Consider the following 22,971-nt stretch of genomic DNA (forward strand, 5'->3'; position numbering starts at 1 on the left):
CAGTGTTAAAGACTGCGATGGAGCTCCGTATGCCACTGCAAACTGGCTGACACTGACGGCGGCGGTGCACAAATGCTGCGCAGCTAGCGCCATTCGACGGCCAACACCGCGGTTCCTGGTGTGTCCGCTGTGCCGTGAGTGTGATCATTGCTTGTACAGCCCTCTCGCAGTGTGCGGAGCAAGTATGGTGGGTCTGACACACCGGTGTCAATGTGTTCTTTTTTCCATTTCCAGGAGTGTAAATACACTTTTTTCTCAAATCACAATTTCTGCAACACGTGATCAGCAACTCAGGCAGACATAATTGAACTGCTAGGACACATCTAAACACTTTTGCTTCTGGACAAACTTCCAAGCACTCATCACTGATCTGTCATTGTTTTTGTGACTGTGGCTCCACAGTGGTGCTTTTCCAACATGTTTTGTTTGATTTGATGTCCACAACTGTGTTTGGACTTTATCATCATGTTTTTCTTTGCCTTATATAATGTTTTTAGCTTTCTTCTTCAAGGAAGAGTTTTAAAACATGACTGATTTAATGGTGTGTGTGTGTGTGTGTGTGTGTTTTATGAATTTTAATCACATTCATCCCACAACAGTTTAGAGGGGCGCTGAAGACATTGTTGTTATATTGCCCTTAAAAATATTCCACCACACTGTAGCATGATACTTTGTGTACCACCTCATCTCTCTTTGTTAAGCAGAACAGGTGATTAACATTTGTAGTAACTTAGTACATCCTGTCAAAATCAGAAAACATATATTTTCCATGGATGTGTTCCCCTCTGTTTAACAGCAATTAACAAGAGTGGCTTTTCCAATATCACTATTGTGAAAGGCAATGAAACTATCCTTTTCCATCATCAGTATGTATTTTATGTTTTTAATTAAGTCAGCTTCCTGTCTTTCTGTAATTTATTCCTGGTCTACACATTAAGAGGATTGTACATCTTTTGATTTGAATTAAATCACAATTAGAGGTAATAATCATTTCTAGAGCTTCCAACACTTTCATCCTTCTAAAAACAGATTCTGCTTAAGCCATAACAAAATTATTTCATTTGATATAGAATATCTTATTGCAGATTATGATATTTTGCCCCCAGGGAAAAGAGACAGCAGTACATTTAAGCAGTTTTAACCATTTTCACAATCTACTTCTACACTGTACAAGCCACATTTTATCGTGTGGTTGACGTAAATTTTGATACCACTATGATTTACTCCTTTTCTGTTTTTGTATTACAAATGATGTGTGACAAGAACAACTATTGATAGGACTCCAGATAAGCTTGAGTTTCATTCTTCTTGGAGACCAAAAAGGGAAAATGTTAATGTGGTGTTAGTTAACTGTCCCTTATCAGCAGTTAATGTTCACATAGTACTAGGTGCAGGAAGCAGGCATAAACGAGAACTGAATATAGTAAAATCTGAAATTCAGATTGGAATCTATATTGCAAGAATGGGCTGGACACCAACATCTGTGGTATACTGTTATTGCTGTAAAGAACTCTATAGTATCTAGTGAGCTCCTGAATGTGAAATAATCATGGTGAAGGTAAACCTCAAAGGTGGTCAAATATGGTAATCATATGATTTTGTAGACTTTATGCCTCAGGATTTATAGTGGTGGAAGTCTGCAGAGAAAACCTGTAGAATATTGTGGCTAAATTTTCTGAATATGTTGTGATGGGGAAGAGTTCAGCTTATGGGCTATAGAGTGTGAAAGTCGCTTGATTAAAACGGTTGCCAGAAAAAGGGATTTATGCAAAACTGTTCACAGTTTATTTTCTGAAAATTATCTTGACTAATTAGAGAACCAACTAATGAAGGTGACAGCTTAGATCTCCTAGTAACTAAGAGTGTCAAACTTTTTGATTCAATTAATGCAGGGACGCAGATCGGTGACCATAAGGCTGTTACAGCATCAGTGACTACAGTTATTAAAATGAATGATTTAAGTGAAATCAAAGCATTTTTGGGAAACAAAGCAGAATGAAGCCAAAATGAGAATAAGATTAGCAATACTAGAAGCACTGAAGTAATTCAAAAGTGAAATGTAATGACAGCATGTAAGAAGTAATGTCTATAGTGGTCAAAGTTTTAGGCAATTAAAATATGTTAAACTGCTGCTGAGTGCAGCATTCACATATTAAGTAAAAGGGGTCGCAGTATCTTAAATTGCACTTGCAGATGTCCTTTGCAAATTGTGTAAAAGAATAAGGAGCTCCAGGTGCAAGAATGTAAGGAGATTAGTCATAAATATTTATTTTTAGAAATAAAAGTGGCTTTGGATCATGGTTATTCAAATACAATTTACAAATTACTTTTACTCATGAAAAAGGAGACAGTAATTTACTCATTATCAATTACAAGATTCTCGGGGTCATTACCAGAGTGTTTAAATGATGGTTGCTACGTGACAAACAGAACTGGCAGGCAGTCTTTGATGAGAGTACTGTCATGCATTTTTGTCAGGCGATGGTCGGGCTGTTTTTAGTGTGACAGAAGATGCACTGCAGATGGCTGGTGACATGTCTGTGTAGTGGCATGGAGTCAATGGGCAAGGTGTGTCTGGCACTGATGTACCACATTGTCGATGCGACAGAAGACACTCTTCAGCCAAGTGTCATCTCTCGACTCTCGGCAGGAAGCATCCCCTTTTCCATCGGGATGACAAGTGTCCTCTTTCCTGTCTTTCTAACAAGTCCTCTCCAGAGCAATCTATTTGCATTTTCCAGTGCTATCACACTGGGCATGGCCATACATCTCACTGGATAGCTTATGTTCCTCTTCTGGTCAATCAAATTATTGCTCACCATTCTTGTTAAACATTGTGTACAGCCTGTGATTCCCATGGCTGGATGACCTCATGTGCTATGTTGTGGCCGAAATTTCTTCACTGGGCACACAGGATGTTGCCAGTTAAGAATGGATGTCCTGTTGCCTCTCGACTCATCCGTCACTTCCCCTTGCAGCTGCAAACATTTCATTGCAGTCCATCTTGAGAATTCATTGGTTATTGTTATAACTTCAAGTTGAACAAATATATTTCAAGGACAACGCAATACTTGAAAGTCACAGATCTAGTAAACAGAGTAAGGCGTGTGTCACTTTAACAGTCAAATCATCACTGAGTCCGACTCTAGTGACCGCTGGCCGGCTGGCCACTTAGGTGGCGCTGCTGCTGCATGGCTGGCAGACAGCGCCGCATGTAGAGGATGCACATAACTGCACGGCGGCACTTTGAAAGATCAGCGAGTCACAACACTTTTCCCCCCTTTGAAGTTCTTGCACAGGTCTTGATGGAGGTGGCCTGTAGGTTGCTAATGTTCATAGGTGTTGTTTGACTGGCCGTAAAGTCTCAAGGAGGAGGCTTCCCGTAAGGACGGAAGTGTCCCTGATGATAACGGGTTGAGATGACAGGAGCCGTGGGGGTCGAATCTGCTGGGGCCCCATGCACCAATCTGCCTGTTGCGGCAAGTCCGGTTGTTATAACAGGACACATGGGCGATGTGTCCGTGTCCGTAGGAGAAGGAGGCGAGTGGAGTTGCTCCAACAGATGGTGGTCATCTGGTTCCTGCATGGGCACGTCTCCTGTTGGCGTCAGTTCTTGTGCTGGCACCGCTATGATGGTGAGAGGACTGTGTTGTGAGTAATGAGAGATTCCAGGATCCCGAGCATCAGGTAGAGCCGAAGGTGGTGTAGCGGCATCCAGAACAGGCGTTGCTGGCACACAAGGCCGTAGCTGCTCCGAATGATGCACTGCAACTCCCGTGTCCATCTGGATTTCATACAGGCGTCAGCCACAGTGTCGTAAGATGTGGCCAGGATTCCATTTTGGCCCCCTGCCATATCCCCTTACCCATACAAGGTCACCGGCGGTGAGCCGGCCAAGCAAAGGCACCCGCGGCCGTGAGGTGGAAGGCCGCAGAAGATGAAGTAGCGTGCGGGGCTGTCGGCCATGTAAGAACTCAGCCGGGCTGTGGTCACCCATGGGGGTGAAATTGTAAGAAGCCAGATATTGGAGAAGCGCATCATCAGCAGCAGAAGAAGTCAGGAGTTTCCTCATCTGAGCCTTAAATGTGCAGACCAGTCGTTCAGCCTCACCGTTTGACTGTGGATGGAACGGAGGGGCCGTGACATGCATGATGCCGTGATGGGCACAAAAATCCGCAAAATCGGAAGAGGCAAATTGCGGACCATTATCAGTAACAAGAGTAGAGGGAAGGCCTTCCAAAGAGAAAATGCGAGCTAGAGCATTGGTGGTTGCCGCGGTGGTAGCTGACGTGCAATGGACAATCAAAGGAAAGTTTGAGTAGGCATCAATAACAAGAAGCCAATAAGTATCTAAAAAAGATCCTGCGAAGTCAGCATGAATACACTCCCATGGCTTCTCAGGCAAAGGCCACAGTGACAAAGATGACTTTGGGGCGGCGACCTATGACGCACAAGGGCAGCAGGCAGTGACCATGTGTGTGATTTCAGAATCGATGCCGGGCCAGTACACACGACGGTGCGCCAGAGATTTTGTGCGAGACACACCCCAGTGCCCTTGGTGAAGGAGGCGCAAGACCGAAGCATGCAAAGATGCAGGTACTACAACACGCGGTGAAGCATTTTCGGTGGAAAGGAGGATAACACCATCCCTAGCCGTGAGGCGGTAACGCAAAGCGTAGTAGTTCCACAACGGAACAGAAGTCTTAGCGGGCAGACGATCTGGCCAACCCTTCTGAATGCAGCGTAAAACCCGGGAGAGGGTAGGGTCAGAACCCATAGCAGCCGCCAGCCGGTCCCCGGTGATGGGGAACCCGTCCACAACCCCGCTGCTCGGCAACATCCAGGTGGAAACACAAAAGTTCGTCCCTATCGAATGCCAGATCAGGACCCATGGGAAGGCGAGACAGTGCATCAGCATTCACGTGTTGAGCCGTTGGCCAGAAATGAATCTGATAATAGAAACGAGACAGGTAAAGATCCCAACACTGGAGGCAGTGTGCAGCCTTGTTGGGAAGTGTCGTTGATGGATTGAACAAGGAAACAAGTGGTTTGTGATCCATAACAAGATGAAATTTGGATCTATAGAGAAAAACACCAACTTATGAAGAGCATAAATAATGGCCAAAGCTTCTTTTTCAATTTGAGAATACTTTTGTTGGGCATCCGTGAGCATTTTGGAGGCATAAGCAATGGCTTTTTCAGAACTGTCAGAAAAACGGTGTGCAAGGACTGCACCAACCCTGTATTGAGAGGCGTCCGTGGCAAGAACAAGATGTTGGCCAGGTCGATAAGTAGCCAGCACGGGGCCTGTTTCAGCATAGTCTTCAATGTCTGGAAAGCTGCATCGCATGACGCGGACCAGTGAAAAGGCACATTTTTATGCAACAGGCAATGCAATGGCTGAGCCACTGAAGCAGCAGACGGTAAAAACCTGTAATAGTATGCTATTTTCCCCAAGGCGGCCTGCAGTTCCTTAACAGATGTAGGGTGAGGAAGGGCATCGATCGCTGTGACAGTTTGCTGAAGCGGACGAATACCATCCCGAGAGAGTTGAAACCCCAAGTACATGATAGATGCCTGAAAAAATTTTGATTTCTGAAGATTATACTTAAGACCGGCAGTCTGTAAGACATGAAAAAGTATGCAGAGACTGTTTATTGTATGTCCGTAATTGCCTAGTGACAGGTCACAGGATTGGAGAACCCAACTGAAGATACGTCTGAGAACTGATGATAGTGGCAGCAGAACCAGTATCCACCTGCATGCGAACATCTCGACCAAGTATTTGGACAGTGAGGAATAACTTCCCTGAAAGGGAAGAAGTACAATTGACAGACAACACAGAATCAGAATCAGCGCCATGTTCATGAACATCATGTATGCGGTCGGATTTGCAAACGGATGACACATGACCCTTTTTTTTGCATTTGTGACACATGGCCCAACATTGTGGACAATCCTCTCGTGAATGTTGTGTAAAACACCGCGGACATGAAGGAAGTTGCGGTGGGTTTTGCTGCAGTTTCTTAGAGATTTGCTTACAGTTAGGCCGAGGCTGCACTTGGGAGCGTATTGCGGCCATGTCGGCCAGCAAGGACATGCCACACATTTCGTCAACAGCGCACAGAGGTTGTATTTCCCCGACGTCACCCCATGCCTCTATTTGCGCTCCAGCAGCACGAGAAATTTCAAAAGACTGAGCAATGGATAGGACTTCATCTAGAGTCGGATTTGCCAACTGAAGGGCACATTGCCTAACTTCTTTGTCAGGCCCCGACCGGATAATAGCATCTCGTACCATGGAATCGGCGTAGGATTCTTTGTGAACGTCAGTAACAAATTGACACTTTCTACTGAGGCCGTGAAGTTCAGCAGCCCAAGCACGATAGGATCGATTTGGTTGTTTTTGACAACGATAATAGGCAACACTAGAGCCTACCACATGCGTATGCTTTTGAAAATAAACGGACAGAAGTGAGCACATCTCAGCAAAGGACAAAGATGCAGGATCGTTTAAAGGAGCCAATTGCGACAACAACCGATACATTTGAGGTGAAATCCATGAAAGGAACAGAGACTTACATGTTTGGTCGTCCGCGACATAAAATGCCAAGAAGTGCTGTCGAAGACGTTTTTTGTAATCAGACCAGTCTTCCACTGTCTCGTCATAAGGAGGAAAAGGAGGTAGAGACAACGATGAGAGATGCCGCGCATTGGATGTCGCGACGAAATCACGAATCGCATTTGTGAGAAGCGTTTGCTGTTCTATGTGACCTTGCAAAAGTTGCTCTAAAGTAGCCATGGAAACACGTGGGTCAACGATGAAAAAGAAAAATTCACTACCTCGTCGCCAATTGTTGTAACTTCAAGTTGAACAAATATATTTCAAGGACAACGCAATACATGAAAGTCACAGATCTAGTAAGACGTGTGTCACTTTAACAGTCAAATCATCACTGAGTCCGAGTGTAGCGATGGCTGGCTGGCTGGCCGCTGAGGTGGCGCTGCTGCTGCATGGCTGGCAGACAGCGGCGCATGTAGAGCACGCGCGTAACTGCGCGGTGGCACTTTGAAAGATCATCGAGTCACAACAGTTATACTATTCTGTCCACTATACTGTCAGCAGGAGGGCAAACATGGGTGATAAAAGGAAGGCATGCATAGCAAGCAAGTGTTCTTTCCCTTAGCAAACTGTATATCATCCATTTCACATTGGCTTCCCATGTCCTGTGCAGGCATCCAGTTGTCTCCTCTATCCCTTCATCTGAAAACATGTCCCTTTTCTCCTGCCTTTCAAGGTCTTTGAGTCTGCACCCATTTTATACTTCTCAACTTTAGAGTACCGGATGCGAGGCATCAAGATTTCTTACTCTCAGGACATACAGTGCTGGCTGGTGGGATGAGGCAGCCTGCAGCATCACTCGGCCCCAGGCACGTGTCTTTTATAAGTGGTGGCAGGCCCTGGAGGCATTGATTGTGTCTCAGTAGTGGGATGTCGAAATGTGCTTGCATCACGAGTCATTAAGCATCAAAATCCTCTGTACAGTCACTCGCCGATCATACTGGCACCAAAACAGAGGATGACAGAGAGAGGGCTAAAATACTGAATTCATGATTATGTTCATGTAAAAGAAATTAGTTGTATGCAAAGTGCTCACAAATTTGTGAGTGAAACAACTGGATAATCCAGTGTTGAGTTTTTTCCTTCTTCTTCCAGTACAAGGTTGGGACAGAATGAATTTGGCTGTGGGTGTCATTGGTGATATTTTCATCAATTGGATCTGAATGTCAAATTTTCTAGTGGAGGTCTTCACTATAAAATCTGCTTAAATGACCAGAAATTGGAGGATAACGAGAAGAAAATTGTGACTTATAATAATCATCTTCTTTAATGTAATAATGTAAGTGTATATGAATTTTTGATGTGAATGATGTATTTCATTTTCAGTATTTCTCTTCTTTGAGGATAGAAGTTCATTGTGCTCTTATTGCACTAGCTGTTGGGCTAATGAGCATTAAAGGAGTCTCAAACATGGAACACCAGAGAGGCATCAGAGGTAAATGTGATTCTTGCAATTATTCCTACTTTAGTTTTTTTCTTAACCAACTTTAGTGTGTGCAGGAATTCAATATACAGAGAATAAATTAGAATTAAGGTACAAACATAAAGTACAATGGGAGCTGTATTGAAGGTAATACTCCGAGAGGCTGAAAAAGAAACAAAACAGAATAAGAAGTAGTAACGTGTAATGAGTTACTGTAATTTAAGCCAAGGTGCATTGAAAAGGTACAGTTTGGAGAACCAATTTTTGTCCGTAACATGGTAAGGAAAATTGTAGCAGAACTAGGGGCAAAGGAGACAACTCATTGAATAGTAGAAGCACAAGAGTAGAGGCACAAGGAAGCATGAAGACTTTGTTAGCTTTCAAATGAGTCCTTTAATGAGCTAGAGTACACACACATAAACACACAGCAGCTACATTATGCCAAGTGAACACACAACACTGAAACTGCAGTTCAGCAGATACATCACTAGCAAAGTAGAAGCTGACTTGTTGACCCATTAGGTAACAAATGCCACTGAGTGCCCTGGAGTGTAGTTTTGTGACCATGGTCTCATTTCATATAACTAGGAGTACTCACAGGAGAGAGCAATCACATCCATGAGAAACTAAAGCCAGACAGGTTTGTTATCTGTTCTTCACAACCTTTTTGTAATAGGCAGCAGAATGCAACACAATTGTCTCGATCCTTGCAAACAATAACAGGCTGCATAATATCAATCCAAATTGTCTCCTTTAGGATATCTGCTATTCACATAGGCTCGTGATATTTTGTTGAGGAGACACACCATTGAAGGTGTATAAATTCATTGGTTGGAGGAGAGTTTGCAGATATGGCTGCACAGAATCAAGCTGTATTTAGTTTTCTGGCAATTTGCAACTTAGGTTTGTTTATGAAGGTGAAAGTGTTTTTCTATGGAGAAAGGGTGTGAAATTACTCCACATTTACTTATAAAGTATTCTCATATTGGGGTAGTGAACCTGATAGTGTGGTCAGTAATGAGCATGTAGGATATACAGACCTTCATGTGATTCAGATTGTTTTTAACACTTCAAAGGTATACAGACAAGAGTCTCTGGCCCTTTGTTCTGCTCTAAACTGGTACCGTAGAGCTAAATTGAATCACTCCAGGTGGTAGTACAAATCTCTGCCATGGCCGGAATCAGCTAGCATCACTGATTCTTTATATTGTATTATTGATGCATACTTTTCAAAAACTAGTAGGATTGATAACATTTATATGTTCCCCTGCTATTGTTTACATTTTATTTATATTAATGTATTGTACATGTTCTTTACAGTAACCTACACTTTACACCACTGTAGTACAACAATCAGGTTCAACTTTCCAGTGTAAATTAGTTGTATAGTTCTTAGCAGCTACTGCACTGCTAAGAAAAGCTGTTCAAAATGATGGCCACCAATCTCAGTGTATGCCCAACATCAGCATATCATATTCTGCTGGCCTGTTTCAAAATTATGTTGTGAATAACATCACAGGCAGCAACACTCCTGTCAACTAAGTACCTACCTGTATCCACTGGGGTCTCAAATAAATGATATTAGAATTCTATATAGTAAATGAAAAAGTGTTGTGCCAAGATGGCTGTGAACTTCCTCACTGACATGAGGTAGTTCTTTATTGTGCTGGAACCAAATCCTCTCACAGACAACTAAAGATATATCTTGTGACAACTCAGCTAAAACATTTTGCAATAACTGACTGACATTACTATACAAGCAATGATGTGGAAAACAAGGTTCAATAAGATGGTTGTATACAATGTCGTAGACATTTACAATAAAGTGTGCTTGGTGATGTGATAGAATTATCTGCATATACATCCATACTCTGCAAACCACTGTGAGGTGTTTGGCAGAGGATACTTCCCATAGTATCACACATTAAGGTTTCTTTCCATTTCATTTGCGTCTGAAGCTCATAAAGAATGATTATTTAATTTCCCTTGTGCATGCTGTAATTAGTGTAATCTTGTCTTTGGAGTCCTCACGGGAATGGTACATAGAGGGCTTTTGTATAGCCGTAGATTCCTCACTTAAAAGTGGGTACTGAAATTTTGTAAGTAGATTTTGTGCACAATAGTTGGTGTCAGTCTTCAAGCATCTTTCCAGTCAGGTTTTTCAGCATTTCTGTGATGCTCTTCCATGAGTCAATGAAACCAATTACCATTAAGCGCTGCCCTTCTTTATACATGTTCATTACCCCTTGTATGACCTGATTGGTGTGGTTGCCACGTACTTGAGCAATGTTCTAGGATGAGATGTATGAATATTTTGTAAGCAATCTCCTTTGTATACTTTTTCCCAATATCCTACCAGTGAATAAAAGTTTTCCACTTGCATTGCTTTTCCTCTGGTTGGGTCTGTGTGATAATTCCATCATAACTTCCACTTTTTTACATCTATATGTTTGTATGGGTTGACTGATTCCAGTTGTGACTCACTAATATCCTAGTCATGGAATACTTATGTTTCTACATTTTGTAAAGAACAAGGTTGTGCAGTAGTTAGCATACTGGGCTCTCATTTGGGAGGATGGTGGTTCAAATCTGCCTCCAACTGTCCAGATTTAGGTTTTCTGTAATTTCTCTATATCAGTTCAGGCAAATACCAAAATGATTCCTTTGGAAGGGCGCAGTTGATGTCCTTCTCTATTCTTAACAAAAATATTCCAAGCTTGTGCTCCATCTGTAATGACCTTGCTGTCGATGGGACTTTAAACCCCAATCTTCTTTCCTTGTTTTTTCTACATTTTGTGAAGTGCACTATTTTACATTTCTGAACATTTAAAGCAAGTTGTTTATCTTAGCACAACTATGAAATTTTAGAAGATCTGACTGAATATTTGTGCAATTTTTTTCTAGATAACTTCATTATCTGCAAAAAATCTAATGTTGCTGTTAATATTGTTTGCTGGGTCATCAGTATACAACATGAACAACAAGTGTCCCACCGTACTTCCATCAGATATGAACAAAGTTACTTCTGTATCTCCATCCAAGATAGCATGCTGCATTCTCCTTACCAAGAAATTACCAGTATAATCACAAATTTCGTTTGACATCCCATAGGATTTTACTTATGTTAATAAGTGTTGATATGGTTCATAGTCACACTTTTTGACAGTCAAGAAATATTCCATCTTTTCTACTGCCTTGGTCCATCACTTTCAGGATGACATTTGAGTAAAGTCAAACTTGCATTAGGCATGATAGATGTTTTTGGAATTCCTGCTCATTAGCTTGGAGGAGGCCATTCTGTTTATGATATCTCATTTGGTTTGAGCTCAGAATGTTATAATATTATATGACATGTTAGGGTTCTGTTGATCCCATACATGGCTATTCCTGCTGTTTGTAATACCATTGTGAGTAAATGAAGTCTCAGCCATAAATAGTCCAAAGTAGAGGAAATGTGTCTACACAACAAGCTGCTGAAGTAACCACTGGCATCATTGGATTTATGGAGTAAAGTATGTATCTTGTGATGGGATCCTATGCAAAATGTATCAGCACTCTTCATCAAACTCAGCCACTGTGTGACCAACAGAATGCAGTTTTGGCAAAATGTCTAAGCAAAACATAGCAAGAGGAATTTCCAAATGTAAACAATAAAGGTTACTAAGTGATCAGTGTAAGCTTACCAACCTAACACTTATGGAATGTCCTCCTGCTATTAATGTATTTGTTGAACATGTTAAATAAAGTGTACCACACTCCAGCAATAGATTTTAGATGTCATAATGTTATTTGCACACAACATTCCTTATGTGATGATCAGCTTTGTAATATGCAAGAGTCTCCAAATTCGAACCAGATATTAAGTTACACCAATTAGCACCATATCACCAAATTCTCTGGTGGTAGACTAACACATTACTTTATGCGACTGTACTGAATATTACATGATGTTTATGTTTTCTCTCCCAGGCACCGACTTAGTAACTGTGTATTCTAATAGCTTGGTGTGTACTGATAGTTACAAATTGACTGTTGGGTATTGGGTGACTACATGATATTAATGTAATGATTGCTGAACACGAACTAAGACTTTGTGTGCGGCTCCTATTTATAGGCATGCATAATACAGGAATCACAAAATGGTAAAATAATGCTTATTACATGTTAAATAATAACATAAAAAGCAGAAAGATTAAAAGAGATAAAGATACAATAGTGCCATATATTTGTTAAACTAATAGCTGTATAATTAGGAAATTGCCAAAGTAGCAGTACTGTTTTGTGGGAGAGCAATATTAACAAAAAGGGGATTCCCTTAATTTTCTAGTAAAATCTTGAGGAAGTGAAATTTTCTGATTTGAATAATCAGCAAACTAATAAGTTATTTTAATGTAAACAGGCACTTTTGGAATCAGAGAAATCAAAGCTATGGAACTGTGGTACTGAATTTTGAAAAGAAATACAAGGGCATTCAAAAAGAAATGAGCCAGAGTCTGGAATGCACAAAACAGGTGACAGGAGGGTAATATTGTGGCATGTGTAATGAGGTGTGGTTCCAACGAGAGCATGGAAGTTCACAGCCCATTGCTAAAGTGCATGCGTGTATGTCACGCGACTATGCATCATTGGTGACTATGCATCAATCGTCCAACGCTGCCAGTCGCATTGCAAACAGTGACATGGAGGCGTCAACAGAAGAGCAAAGAGGTGTTATTCGTTTTCTGACAGCGGAAGGACAGACATTCATCGACGAATGTCACAAGTGTACAATGGCACAATGGCACAAGCGCGCCAGGGAAGGAAGGATGTTGTTAGCCGTTGATGCACAGTCTGGAGCACCACACTGCATTACTGATGACATCATCCAGCTGGTGAATGCACTCATTACCCAGGACTGCCGAGTGACAGTGAAAGCCATAGCCACCATGGTCGGATTGAGCATCGAAAGTGTTCACACCATCATGATGGAATGACTGCACATGTGGAAATTGTGTGCCCAATGGGTGCCCCACAGTCTTCAACCACACCAGGAACCATGTCGAATGGCCCACTTCTTGCTCATCTTCAGTGCTATGCTTGGGATGGGAATGTGTTCCTGGCACGAGTGGTTGCTGGAGATTAGTCATGGTTCATCACTTCGAACCAGAATCAAAACGACAAAGTCTCCAGTGGAAGCATCCAGTGTCACCACCACCACCAAAAACAGCCAAGGCCATCCTCACAAGTGCAGGAAAAGTTATGCTGATGTTCTTCTTTGACCAAGATGGCCCTCTTCTGATTCACTTCCTGCAGCATGGGACAACAGTGAATGCCCAGTGTTACACACAAACCTTGATCATGCTTCGCCAAGCGATCAAAACGACCAGGCAATATCACCCGTGGGGTCATTCTGCTCCACGACAATGCAAAGCCTCATATGACCAACATAGTTGCGGCACTCCTGCAGAAATTCAAATGGGAGGTTCGCAGCCACCCTCCATACAGTTTGCACCTCTCTCCCAGTGATTATTCCATTTTTGATTCCCTTAAAAAGGCTCTGAGGGGGCAAACAATTCGCCTCGGACGACGACGTCCAACTGTTTGCGGAACTGGTTAACATTGCAGACCCGGGAATTTACGAGACAACCATTCACCACCTTGTGTCACAGTGGGACAAGTGTCTCAACAGCCAAGGTCAATACTTCTAACATACAGGTACTGGCTTCTGTAATTATGCCTCTGGCTCATTTCTTTTCGAATGCCCCTTATACACTCCTGGAAATTGAAATAAGAACACCGTGAATTCATTGTCCCAGGAAGGGGAAACTTTATTGACACATTCCTGGGGTCAGATACATCACATGATCACACTGACAGAACCACAGGCACATAGACACAGGCAACAGAGCATGCACAATGTCGACACTAGTACAGTGTATATCCACCTTTTGCAGCAATGCAGGCTGCTATTCTCCCATGGAGACGATCGTAGAGATGCTGGATGTAGTCCTGTGGAACGGCTTGCCATGCCATTTCCACCTGGCGCCTCAGTTGGACCAGCGTTCGTGCTGGACGTGCAGACCGCGTGAGATGACACTTCATCCAGTCCCAAACATGCTCAATGGGGGACAGATCCGGAGATCTTGCTGGCCAGGGTAGTTGACTTACACCTTCTAGAGCACGTTGGGTGGCACGGGATACATGCGGACGTGCATTGTCCTGTTGGAACAGCAAGTTCCCTTGCCGGTCTAGGAATGGTAGAACGATGGGTTCGATGACGGTTTGGATGTATCGTGCACTATTCAGTGTCCCCTCGACGATCACCAGTGGTGTACGGCCAGTGTAGGAGATCGCTCCCCACACCATGATGCCGGGTGTTGGCCCTGTGTGCCTCGGTCGTATGCAGTCCTGATTGTGGCGCTCACCTGCACGGCACCAAACACGCATACGACCATCATTGGCACCAAGGCAGAAGCGACTCTCATCGCTGAAGACGACACGTCTCCATTCGTCCCTCCATTCACGCCTGTCGCGACACCACTGGAGGCGGGCTGCACGATGTTGGGGCGTGAGCGGAAGACGGCCTAACGGTGTGCGGGACCATAGCCCAGCTTCATGGAGACGGTTGCGAATGGTCCTCGCCGATACCCCAGGAGCAACAGTGTCCCTAATTTGCTGGGAAGTGGCGGTGCGGTCCCCTACAGCACTGCGTAGGATCCTACGGTCTTGGCGTGCATCCGTGCGTCGCTGCGGTCCGGTCCCAGGTCGACAGGCACGTGCACCTTCCGCCGACCACTGGCGACAACATCGATGTACTGTGGAGACCTCACACCCCACGTGTTGAGCAATTCGGCGGTACGTCCACCCGGCCTCCCGCATGCCCACTATACGCCCTCGCTCAAAGTCCGTCAACTGCACATACGGTTCACGTCCACGCTGTCGCGGCATGCTACCAGTGTTAAAGACTGCGATGGAGCTCCGTATGCCACGGCAAACTGGCTGACACTGACGGTGGCGGTGCACAAATGCTGCGCAGCTAGCACCATTCGACGGCCAACACCGCGGTTCCTGGTGTGTCCGCTGTGCCGTGCATGTGATCATTGCTTGTACAGCCCTCTCGCAGTGTCCGGAGCAAGTATGGTGGGTCTGACACACCGGTGTCAATGTGTTCTTTTTTCCATTTCCAGGAGTGTACATTTTAAGAGTGGAAAATTCTGGAACATGAAAATTTTGAATACTGATGTCTTTTGAAAGATGAAGTTTTAGGAAAAAGTTAAGACATTTCTTGGAAAGAGGAGAATGAAGACCTTCAAATGAACTGTATCAGTTTAGAAAGAAATGACTATTTGCTCATAGAAAATTTCACATTCATCACATTTGCATGTATAATTAATCACTAATATTCCTTTAATGAAAATGTTTCCATTAGAGTCAAATGTACTGTTATTATCAGTAGTCTGCAAACTATCTGGTGAATAATAAATTTTAATGAAATACAGCATGTATAAGAAATTAGCTATTTTGTGTAACTGTCGTATATCTACTACTAATGAACATATGTCAAACAGGGAAAAAATAATATTGGTGTCAGAGGTGGTATAAGAACAAGTAAGGTGGTTCCACCTTGCTCTCTTAAAAGTGGTGGAGGATCCTGAGATTGGGCATTTACACATCACCTAAGGAAGACAAGTAAATGTCTGTAAGTCCATGCGGAACAAGAAATTTAGCTGACTAAATATTTCGTATATTACTTCTGAACAACAGTGTTGAGGGAGTTGTATATTCTTAATTTGGTCTTCCAGTCCCTAAGTACCCTATCTCAAATGTTTAGCAGGGCACCACTTATAACACACTGTTTAGTTTTTGGAAACTTGCACTAAATCATGTTGTATAAGCACATTGAATTCATACCTCACATATCGATAGTAGTGCCATTCATGTGGACCAGCAGGTGAGACAATACACCACCTGTATTCAGGGAGAATAGGTTTAAACTTCTTGCATAGTCATCCTAAATAATGTCTTCATGATTTGCCAAAATCACTTTTACTGTATTGATTTATTCAATAAGGTGATGGTCAGCAACTTAATCTCTTTTCTTGTTTGCAACTTGATTAGTACTTGGGCTTCTAATAAACCCAGTGTCAGTATGACATGAAGCCCCAAATTTTCTTCTGTTCTTTGATTCACAGTTGCTACATACTATGCAAATAATTTAAGAGTAAAGGCAACAATTCACCAGATACTAAAAGCTTGGAGGTGTTGTCGACAGGCACACAAACAAGACAGTAAACTTCACTAGCTTTTGAATCAATCCTTTTTTGAGCTAGATTAAAATTATTTATGTTTGTGAGTACACGCTATGTCAGAAGACAGCATGCATTATTGCTTCACCAGTTTTCGAGTTATTTTGCTACTGCAGTCATCTTAAATATATAGATTGGAATTGCAATACACATCACTTTATGGAGTAAATAATACTATATTTGAAAGTATATGCTCTTATCTTTCATCTAAGAGTAAATTGAAAGCTTAATTTATGTTGATTAGGCTATCTTATCTACTCCTTAAATGTTTTGACCAATGTGTGTGCACCTTTGGTATCATATATGCGACTCATGATGTAAGGGGATGAGCGTGCAAGTTCCATCCAAAAATTCGACTGAAGGAGCTGTAAGTTTTGCAGAGAAGTTAATGCGAATAATTTGACTGAGGACAGCTGTATGTAAAGGTGGAATGCTAACAGTTCAGTTGTCTATTTAGCACCTTTTTATTTCCTCAGTTTTTTCTACTTTATTTGAATCCAAACATTGCTCGTGGTTCTATATTTGTTTTGTCATTATTTGTAATGTTTTACTAAACCATTGTCGTGAGCATGTACTAACTACTAACAAGTTCATATCTTGATTTTTATATTTCATTATTGCTGCTTGTTTTAAAGGCTCTGTCCCTGTCTTGTTCATATGTTCATTTTTGCAGCATTCGGGATGTTTTTTGTTTTGGCTTCCTTAATGTCTTTCCCATAATCTACTCACATATGCATAAATGAAAACTAGTACACTCTTGCCCTATGTGAAATATAAACAACAGTTGAGGTGACAGTTCAGCTCTCTACCTTTGTACACAGTCAAGCACAGTAGATGACACATACAAGGGATGCACAGAAATATGAAGAAACCCCAAAAACACAATGCATTACAATGCCTACACACACACACACACACACACACACACACACTCTCTCTCTCTCTCTCTCTCTCTCTCTCTCTCTCTCTCTCTCTCTCTCTCTTCTATCTACGGTAGATCATAAAGGCTCAATAACATTGAGATCTGATGGTGACTATAGTTCCCAGGGGAGGTGTGGCAGTTTGGCCTTGTGCTAAAAAAACCAGTCCCAGACAATGTGAGGTGTGCAAACAGGTGCCCTATCATCTTTGAACACAGCATCACCATTGGAGAGCAAACATTATACCATGAGGTGGACCTGATCAACCAAAATTGTCACAGAATCCTTACAGAGTAGCCATGGGGCCCATGGAGTACCACAACATGGCTGCCCAAATCATTTCTGAACCCCTTCCATGCATTACTCTTGGAACGTAAACTCGACAAGACTCATTGGGCTGAATGACTTTCTTCTGTTGCTCCGTAGCCCAGGTTTTATGACTTCAGCACCATATTTTCCTGTTACAGGCATTTGCATCAGGGATGAGTGGTCAAACACTTACATCCTGATTGGTGTTTCAACAGGTATTGTATCGAAGATTTATACTGGATACAGGGAAAGTGAAAAAACATCATCTCCTGTGTCACAAACACTTTGGCCTACCTTGGTTCCGAAAACACCCACTATGACATGTTTGAATGCACTGAGCTCTGACATAATGCACTCACAATTACACAGAACACTGTTCTAGCCATGATCGACACTTGCAATATATTGAGGACATTGCACAGATGCCATTTGTGGTCAAATACAACAGTGCAACCTGCTGACTTGGCTAGCATTTGCATTTATGTTCAAGTTTGCATTTCTCACATTTTTTCTGTATTTTTGCCCACCCCTGTAGAAACTAGGAGATTATTGCTTAGCATTACAAAATAATTTTTTTTTGAACCATGACTTAAAATTTCCATCACCGTAATTGAACTGTGTTAAAGAGTAGTACAATATTTTATCACAAACAGACATATATTGTTGACTGTGGTTAACATTATAAATATTGTAATCTGTGGTTAAGTGAATGTAATTTTCCTGTTTCAGTCAACAATGACATCTTTCACAACTTCAGCACAATAATTTAGTACTTGTACATATTACTTTTATTTTATATAGCATTCAACATTGTTATATAATTTCTCTTTTGTTGCAAATTTATAAATTGGAAATGACAGGACTTTCGCAAAGCTTCACAATAATTTGGCACAACAGTTTAACAAAAACTCTTACAAATTGTCTCCTTCTGTATATTATATTACCATTATTAATTGCATTATCATATTTTATGTGAGTTTAGGCGAATACAGCAACATACCCATGGAACAGTTAATGATGTGGATAGATACACATGCATCTGAGTCTGCAGTGTTTGCTGGCCCCATGTCAGTGATGGCAAATGTTGCGCTATCAACAAAGAGACCTATTGTGAATCATCCACATTATGAGGATATAGAAGCCAGGTCTGTTGCTCAGCTCTTCAGTATTAACTAAATGGCATTAGGTAGATAATAGGAAGATGTAATTTGTATTGGCATGAGTGACTGTTATAGCTCTGTCATCAGATGTAGATTTTCTATATACATTCTATTGTTTAATGTGTTATATGTTAATGGCTTGATTACCTGTAGACCAGATTCAGATTATTCAGATTCTTTATTAGCCATTGACCACATGTAGCAGAACGGGCTTTACATTGTTAATTACTATTTTTCCTTGACCATTGCCCTTCTGTGTAACAGTTGCTTTTTGGTGATATTAATGCAGGTCAGTAATTAGGGCACTACATTATATTGCAGACACTATAATGTGGCAGTCATTGTTAGTATAACCAGACAAGAACTTATAATACCCAAGGGGAGAGAGGTTGGTTGGTTTGTTTGGGGAAGGAGACCAGACAGCATGGTCATCGGTCTCATCGGATTAGGGAAGGATGGGGAAGGAAGTCGGCCGTGCCCATCCAGAGGAACCATCCCGGCATTTGCCTGGAGTGATTTAGGGAAATCACGGAAAACCTAAATCAGGACGGCCGGACGCGGGATTGAACCGTTGTCCTCCCGAATGCGAGCAAGGGGAGAGGAATGGAGTGGGGGAACAAGCCCTCTAGCAGCAGGGCTGGCAGTTTACATCTGCATTCTATGCTCCTACAAAAGCAGAACTGAAGATCACTGATCTCTTCTCATGTTGTTAGGGTCATCCTCAAATCCCATCAAAGACCCAGATTAGTCTCTTCACTCATTTCAAAATAAAATAAGAAACAAAAACAGCAAGGAATGCAAAACACAACACAAAGCAAAGCGGAAGACACAAAGCATTCAGTAAATGCTGCGGCACAGTTGTTTGCTGAGGCAGGCAGTGTCATAAACATGGTAATTCTGTCTTGACCTGTACTGGTATCTTACAGAACCACAGTTCAAAACACCCCTACGTAAAACTGCCACGTTACAGTGTCTGCATAATAGTGATGCTATGTATTGTTCTTCAGATATTGTTTACACTAGTTTCCTCATGTTTACTCAAATGAAGATATGTTACACTTTAGGGCTTGCTAAGGTAAACGTTCATTATCTTTCTCAGGGAACGTACAAAGAAGGTGTACATGATATTTGGCCGAAGACCAGCTTGGCAAGTTTTTGAAGTTCTTTCCGACATGGGCGTGGACTATGTTGTCCTAGAAGAGGCCTGGTGTTTACCAAAAAGCAGGTTGGTTAAATTTTTTGTGTTGTATGAAAGCTGTTACTAGTACAAGATATTTGTTCCACAGTAGTAAATATCAAAACCTTGATGGAACTACACAGTAGCAGGAAAGAAAATTATTCTTAAACATATTTTCAGTTTTTCTAAGTTTCGTATGTCATTCCAGGGAAGAAAATGGATACTGCTTTCCATTAACTTAATTGCTTGTTGGGCATAACATCTTATTTCTTGAAAAACTACAAACTATTAAAACTAAATTGTTATACTTCAGTACGTAATTTTTCACTAAAATAATTAAAAGTGTTGATGCCACATTAAGGTTCAGTTTCCCCACATTCAATACATGCAACTCTCACTACAATGCCATTACTAACACAGTAAGTTGTGCTTTTCTCAATTTAGAATCATGTCATGCTGATAGCATAAATTTGCTTATTTATTTCTTCTTGTGTGATGAAGGGACCATAATTTGTTCATGTGTGTGGTTGCCTAAATTTAATTATAGCTTTGACTTGGTTTTTGGTTTACTGATGCACTTCCTAGTGAATGAACAACTTGAGGAATGAAGGTATTTGTGTTAATACTGTAAAATTAATTGAGCAGACTAATGCAAAAGACAATTTTCCTGTCAGTTGCTAATGTTTTCTTGGAAAATAATATTTTTTAAATGATTTAAAATATCAGAGCATTGTCAAAATCAAATAATAGTGTTGTTATTTCATTGATTCTATTTGTCCTTCTCCCTGCCATGTTACTGATATAGATTTTCAAACAATGGAAAGTCCAGGGTGGAATAACAGCAATATGAGCAGTAACTCTTTGTGTGTGTGTGTGTGTGTGTGTGTGTGTGTTCCATCTTGATGAGGGTCTAATTAGAGTACACACTCCGTGGAAATGAAAACAGTTGTTGATGTGGTTTTCATTATAGATGTTATCTTTTTGGGTGTAGAATTTAGACATTTCAAGTGCATTTATCTCAAAATATTTTGTAAGGATCATTGATAACCAAACAACTGAGTGGCTGTGGACCTCCTTCACCAGGTTTCTTTTTTCTCACCCAGTATTGTTATTTCTGATTTTGCAAGTGTAAATTTACTTTTAGCGTTACAGGTTTTGAAACCCAACCTGTTACTATCACTGGACATTGATTTCCCTCTAATTCTACACTGCAGTCTGTGCCCTGGTATCCTGGGTGTTTTTACTACTTGGTCTTGTTGTCCATTCTTGCAAGTGGTTATTTCATTGGGCTTCTAGTCAGTACCACACTTATTGTTAGAAGCAACTATCACAGACATAAAGACAAATCCTTCTCTTCTCCCTAAACACAGTATGACATTCATCACTGCAGTTGTGTATTTCAGAACACTCTAGCTCATAGCACATCCCTTCAGATGAACTATTCCTGGATGGTTCTAGCAGATGCTGTGCAAAATTGGTCATAATTTGTGTTCCTTATGCATGTAGGCAACAACAGTTGTTCATCAGATACAGCACTTAAGACCTCAGTCTACATCTTGCTGCCACCTGGAAGCAGTCTGATGAACACCTGCACCTTCCTTAAGCTACCGGCATGAACACTGATACATGGCTGGCACCTCACACACAACAACCACACTATGTATTCAGTGAAATTGTACCCACCAGCACCAATCTGGCATGTTTACTTTTTTTATCCCAGTATGTTATGTGTAACAACAGATCACTCATTCATTAGCTCAGTTACAGTGTTTTGTTTTCATGCTTAATACGTGTTGCTCACTCGAGCCCCAGCATGGCAATTTCAATAACAAACTTTACTGCCCCCTGGTCAAATCCCCAATCAAATGTGGTATTTCCACATCGTGCGTTAAGAAGTATCATTTTGGACTCGTGCAGCAATCTCTGTTTGGTCATGGTAGTTAGTGTGATTAAGATATTAATGCTCTCCTATTCTTCCTTTATAATTTGCATGTGTCAGTGAATTTGTACCTCCTTGATGATACATTTAAAAGAATTATGCAGATTGCTCTTTCTTTTGCAAACCAATTTTGGTGCTGATGTTCTCTTCCATTTTCATTGCCAGCAGTAGCATCCATGTTTTCTAATACAGTGAAGCTTTCTGCTAGTTTTTACTTCACTAATAGATTGTCAGTATGTTCTGATGTACATTTTTCTTGCTGATGTTCATAATCTGTCATTGGTATCAAAACTAAGGTACTGTGGAGACAATAGTCATCGCACTGATTGACATTCTGTGTTTGGAAATGGTCATTTTTGAGACGTAAATTGCAGCAGCCACTCGCCTTTGTTTTTTCATAAGGGACCAAATACGTGATAATTTAGAAACTATTTCAGATGTAATTTCTGTATTAATTACCACTGACAGAGATTATTTATTGTGCTAATAAATTTGTAGAAAACATACCAACAGAGATACATTTGCCAAACTTTTCAGACATCTGGTATTATTGCACTCATGTTGTAGTGTTCTGACATTTGCTTATTAGTATTCTTTCTGTTACCAGGGCAGGATGCAGCATCCTAGAAATTTGGGATACAGTGGAGGAGAAATTGCCTTGGAATCCTGTTTGCCCAAAATTGTTTCATGGGGATCCAGACCCATTTGAGAGAGTATTCTCAAATGGCATGTATGTAGTCCTAAAAATACATCAGCGGGATCAGACACCACCTAGCTATGTTGAACTGGTGCCCCCAATGGAGTATATCATGTAGACACCCACGAATGAACTGAAAATGAATACCAAAGAAGAGAAAGATTAAGTGTTGTATATGATTATAGTAAAGTTTTTTAATATTTTATGTGACTTAGCAAGTGAACTGTGTTTTTTTTTTTTTTTTTTTTTTTTGTTTTGTTTTGTACTGTTGAATTTTATATTAAAATTTGACTGGTTCATAATGAATGGTGGCACATGAATTCTGTTTTGGCATGACAGCTATTCTCCTAAATAACCCACTTTCTCCCCCCACCCCCACCTCACCTCCCCCCCCCTCTCAGTCTGTCTGTGTGTGTGTGTGTGTGTGTGTGTGTGTGTG

The 22,971-nt window shown here is 41.3% G+C and overlaps 1 protein-coding gene across 1 annotated transcript in view; it reads left to right on the forward strand.

The window, feature by feature from the left end:
* The window catches only part of LOC126470156 (probable C-mannosyltransferase DPY19L1), a 216,823-nt gene extending 194,068 nt beyond the window's left edge, over positions 1 to 22,755 (forward strand). Inside the window, exons 11-14 of the mRNA XM_050097774.1 lie at positions 7,949 to 8,057; positions 18,542 to 18,704; positions 19,819 to 19,944; positions 22,443 to 22,755. Of these exons, the coding sequence (XP_049953731.1) occupies positions 7,949 to 8,057; positions 18,542 to 18,704; positions 19,819 to 19,944; positions 22,443 to 22,650 (606 nt within the window). The 3' untranslated portion in view covers positions 22,651 to 22,755. The remainder of the gene's footprint in view (positions 1 to 7,948; positions 8,058 to 18,541; positions 18,705 to 19,818; positions 19,945 to 22,442) is intronic.
* The last annotated feature ends 216 nt before the right edge of the window (positions 22,756 to 22,971 follow it).

The sequence above is a fragment of the Schistocerca serialis genome, chromosome 3, assembly GCF_023864345.2.
Source record: "Schistocerca serialis cubense isolate TAMUIC-IGC-003099 chromosome 3, iqSchSeri2.2, whole genome shotgun sequence".
NCBI classification, from domain to species: Eukaryota; Metazoa; Arthropoda; class Insecta; order Orthoptera; family Acrididae; genus Schistocerca; species Schistocerca serialis.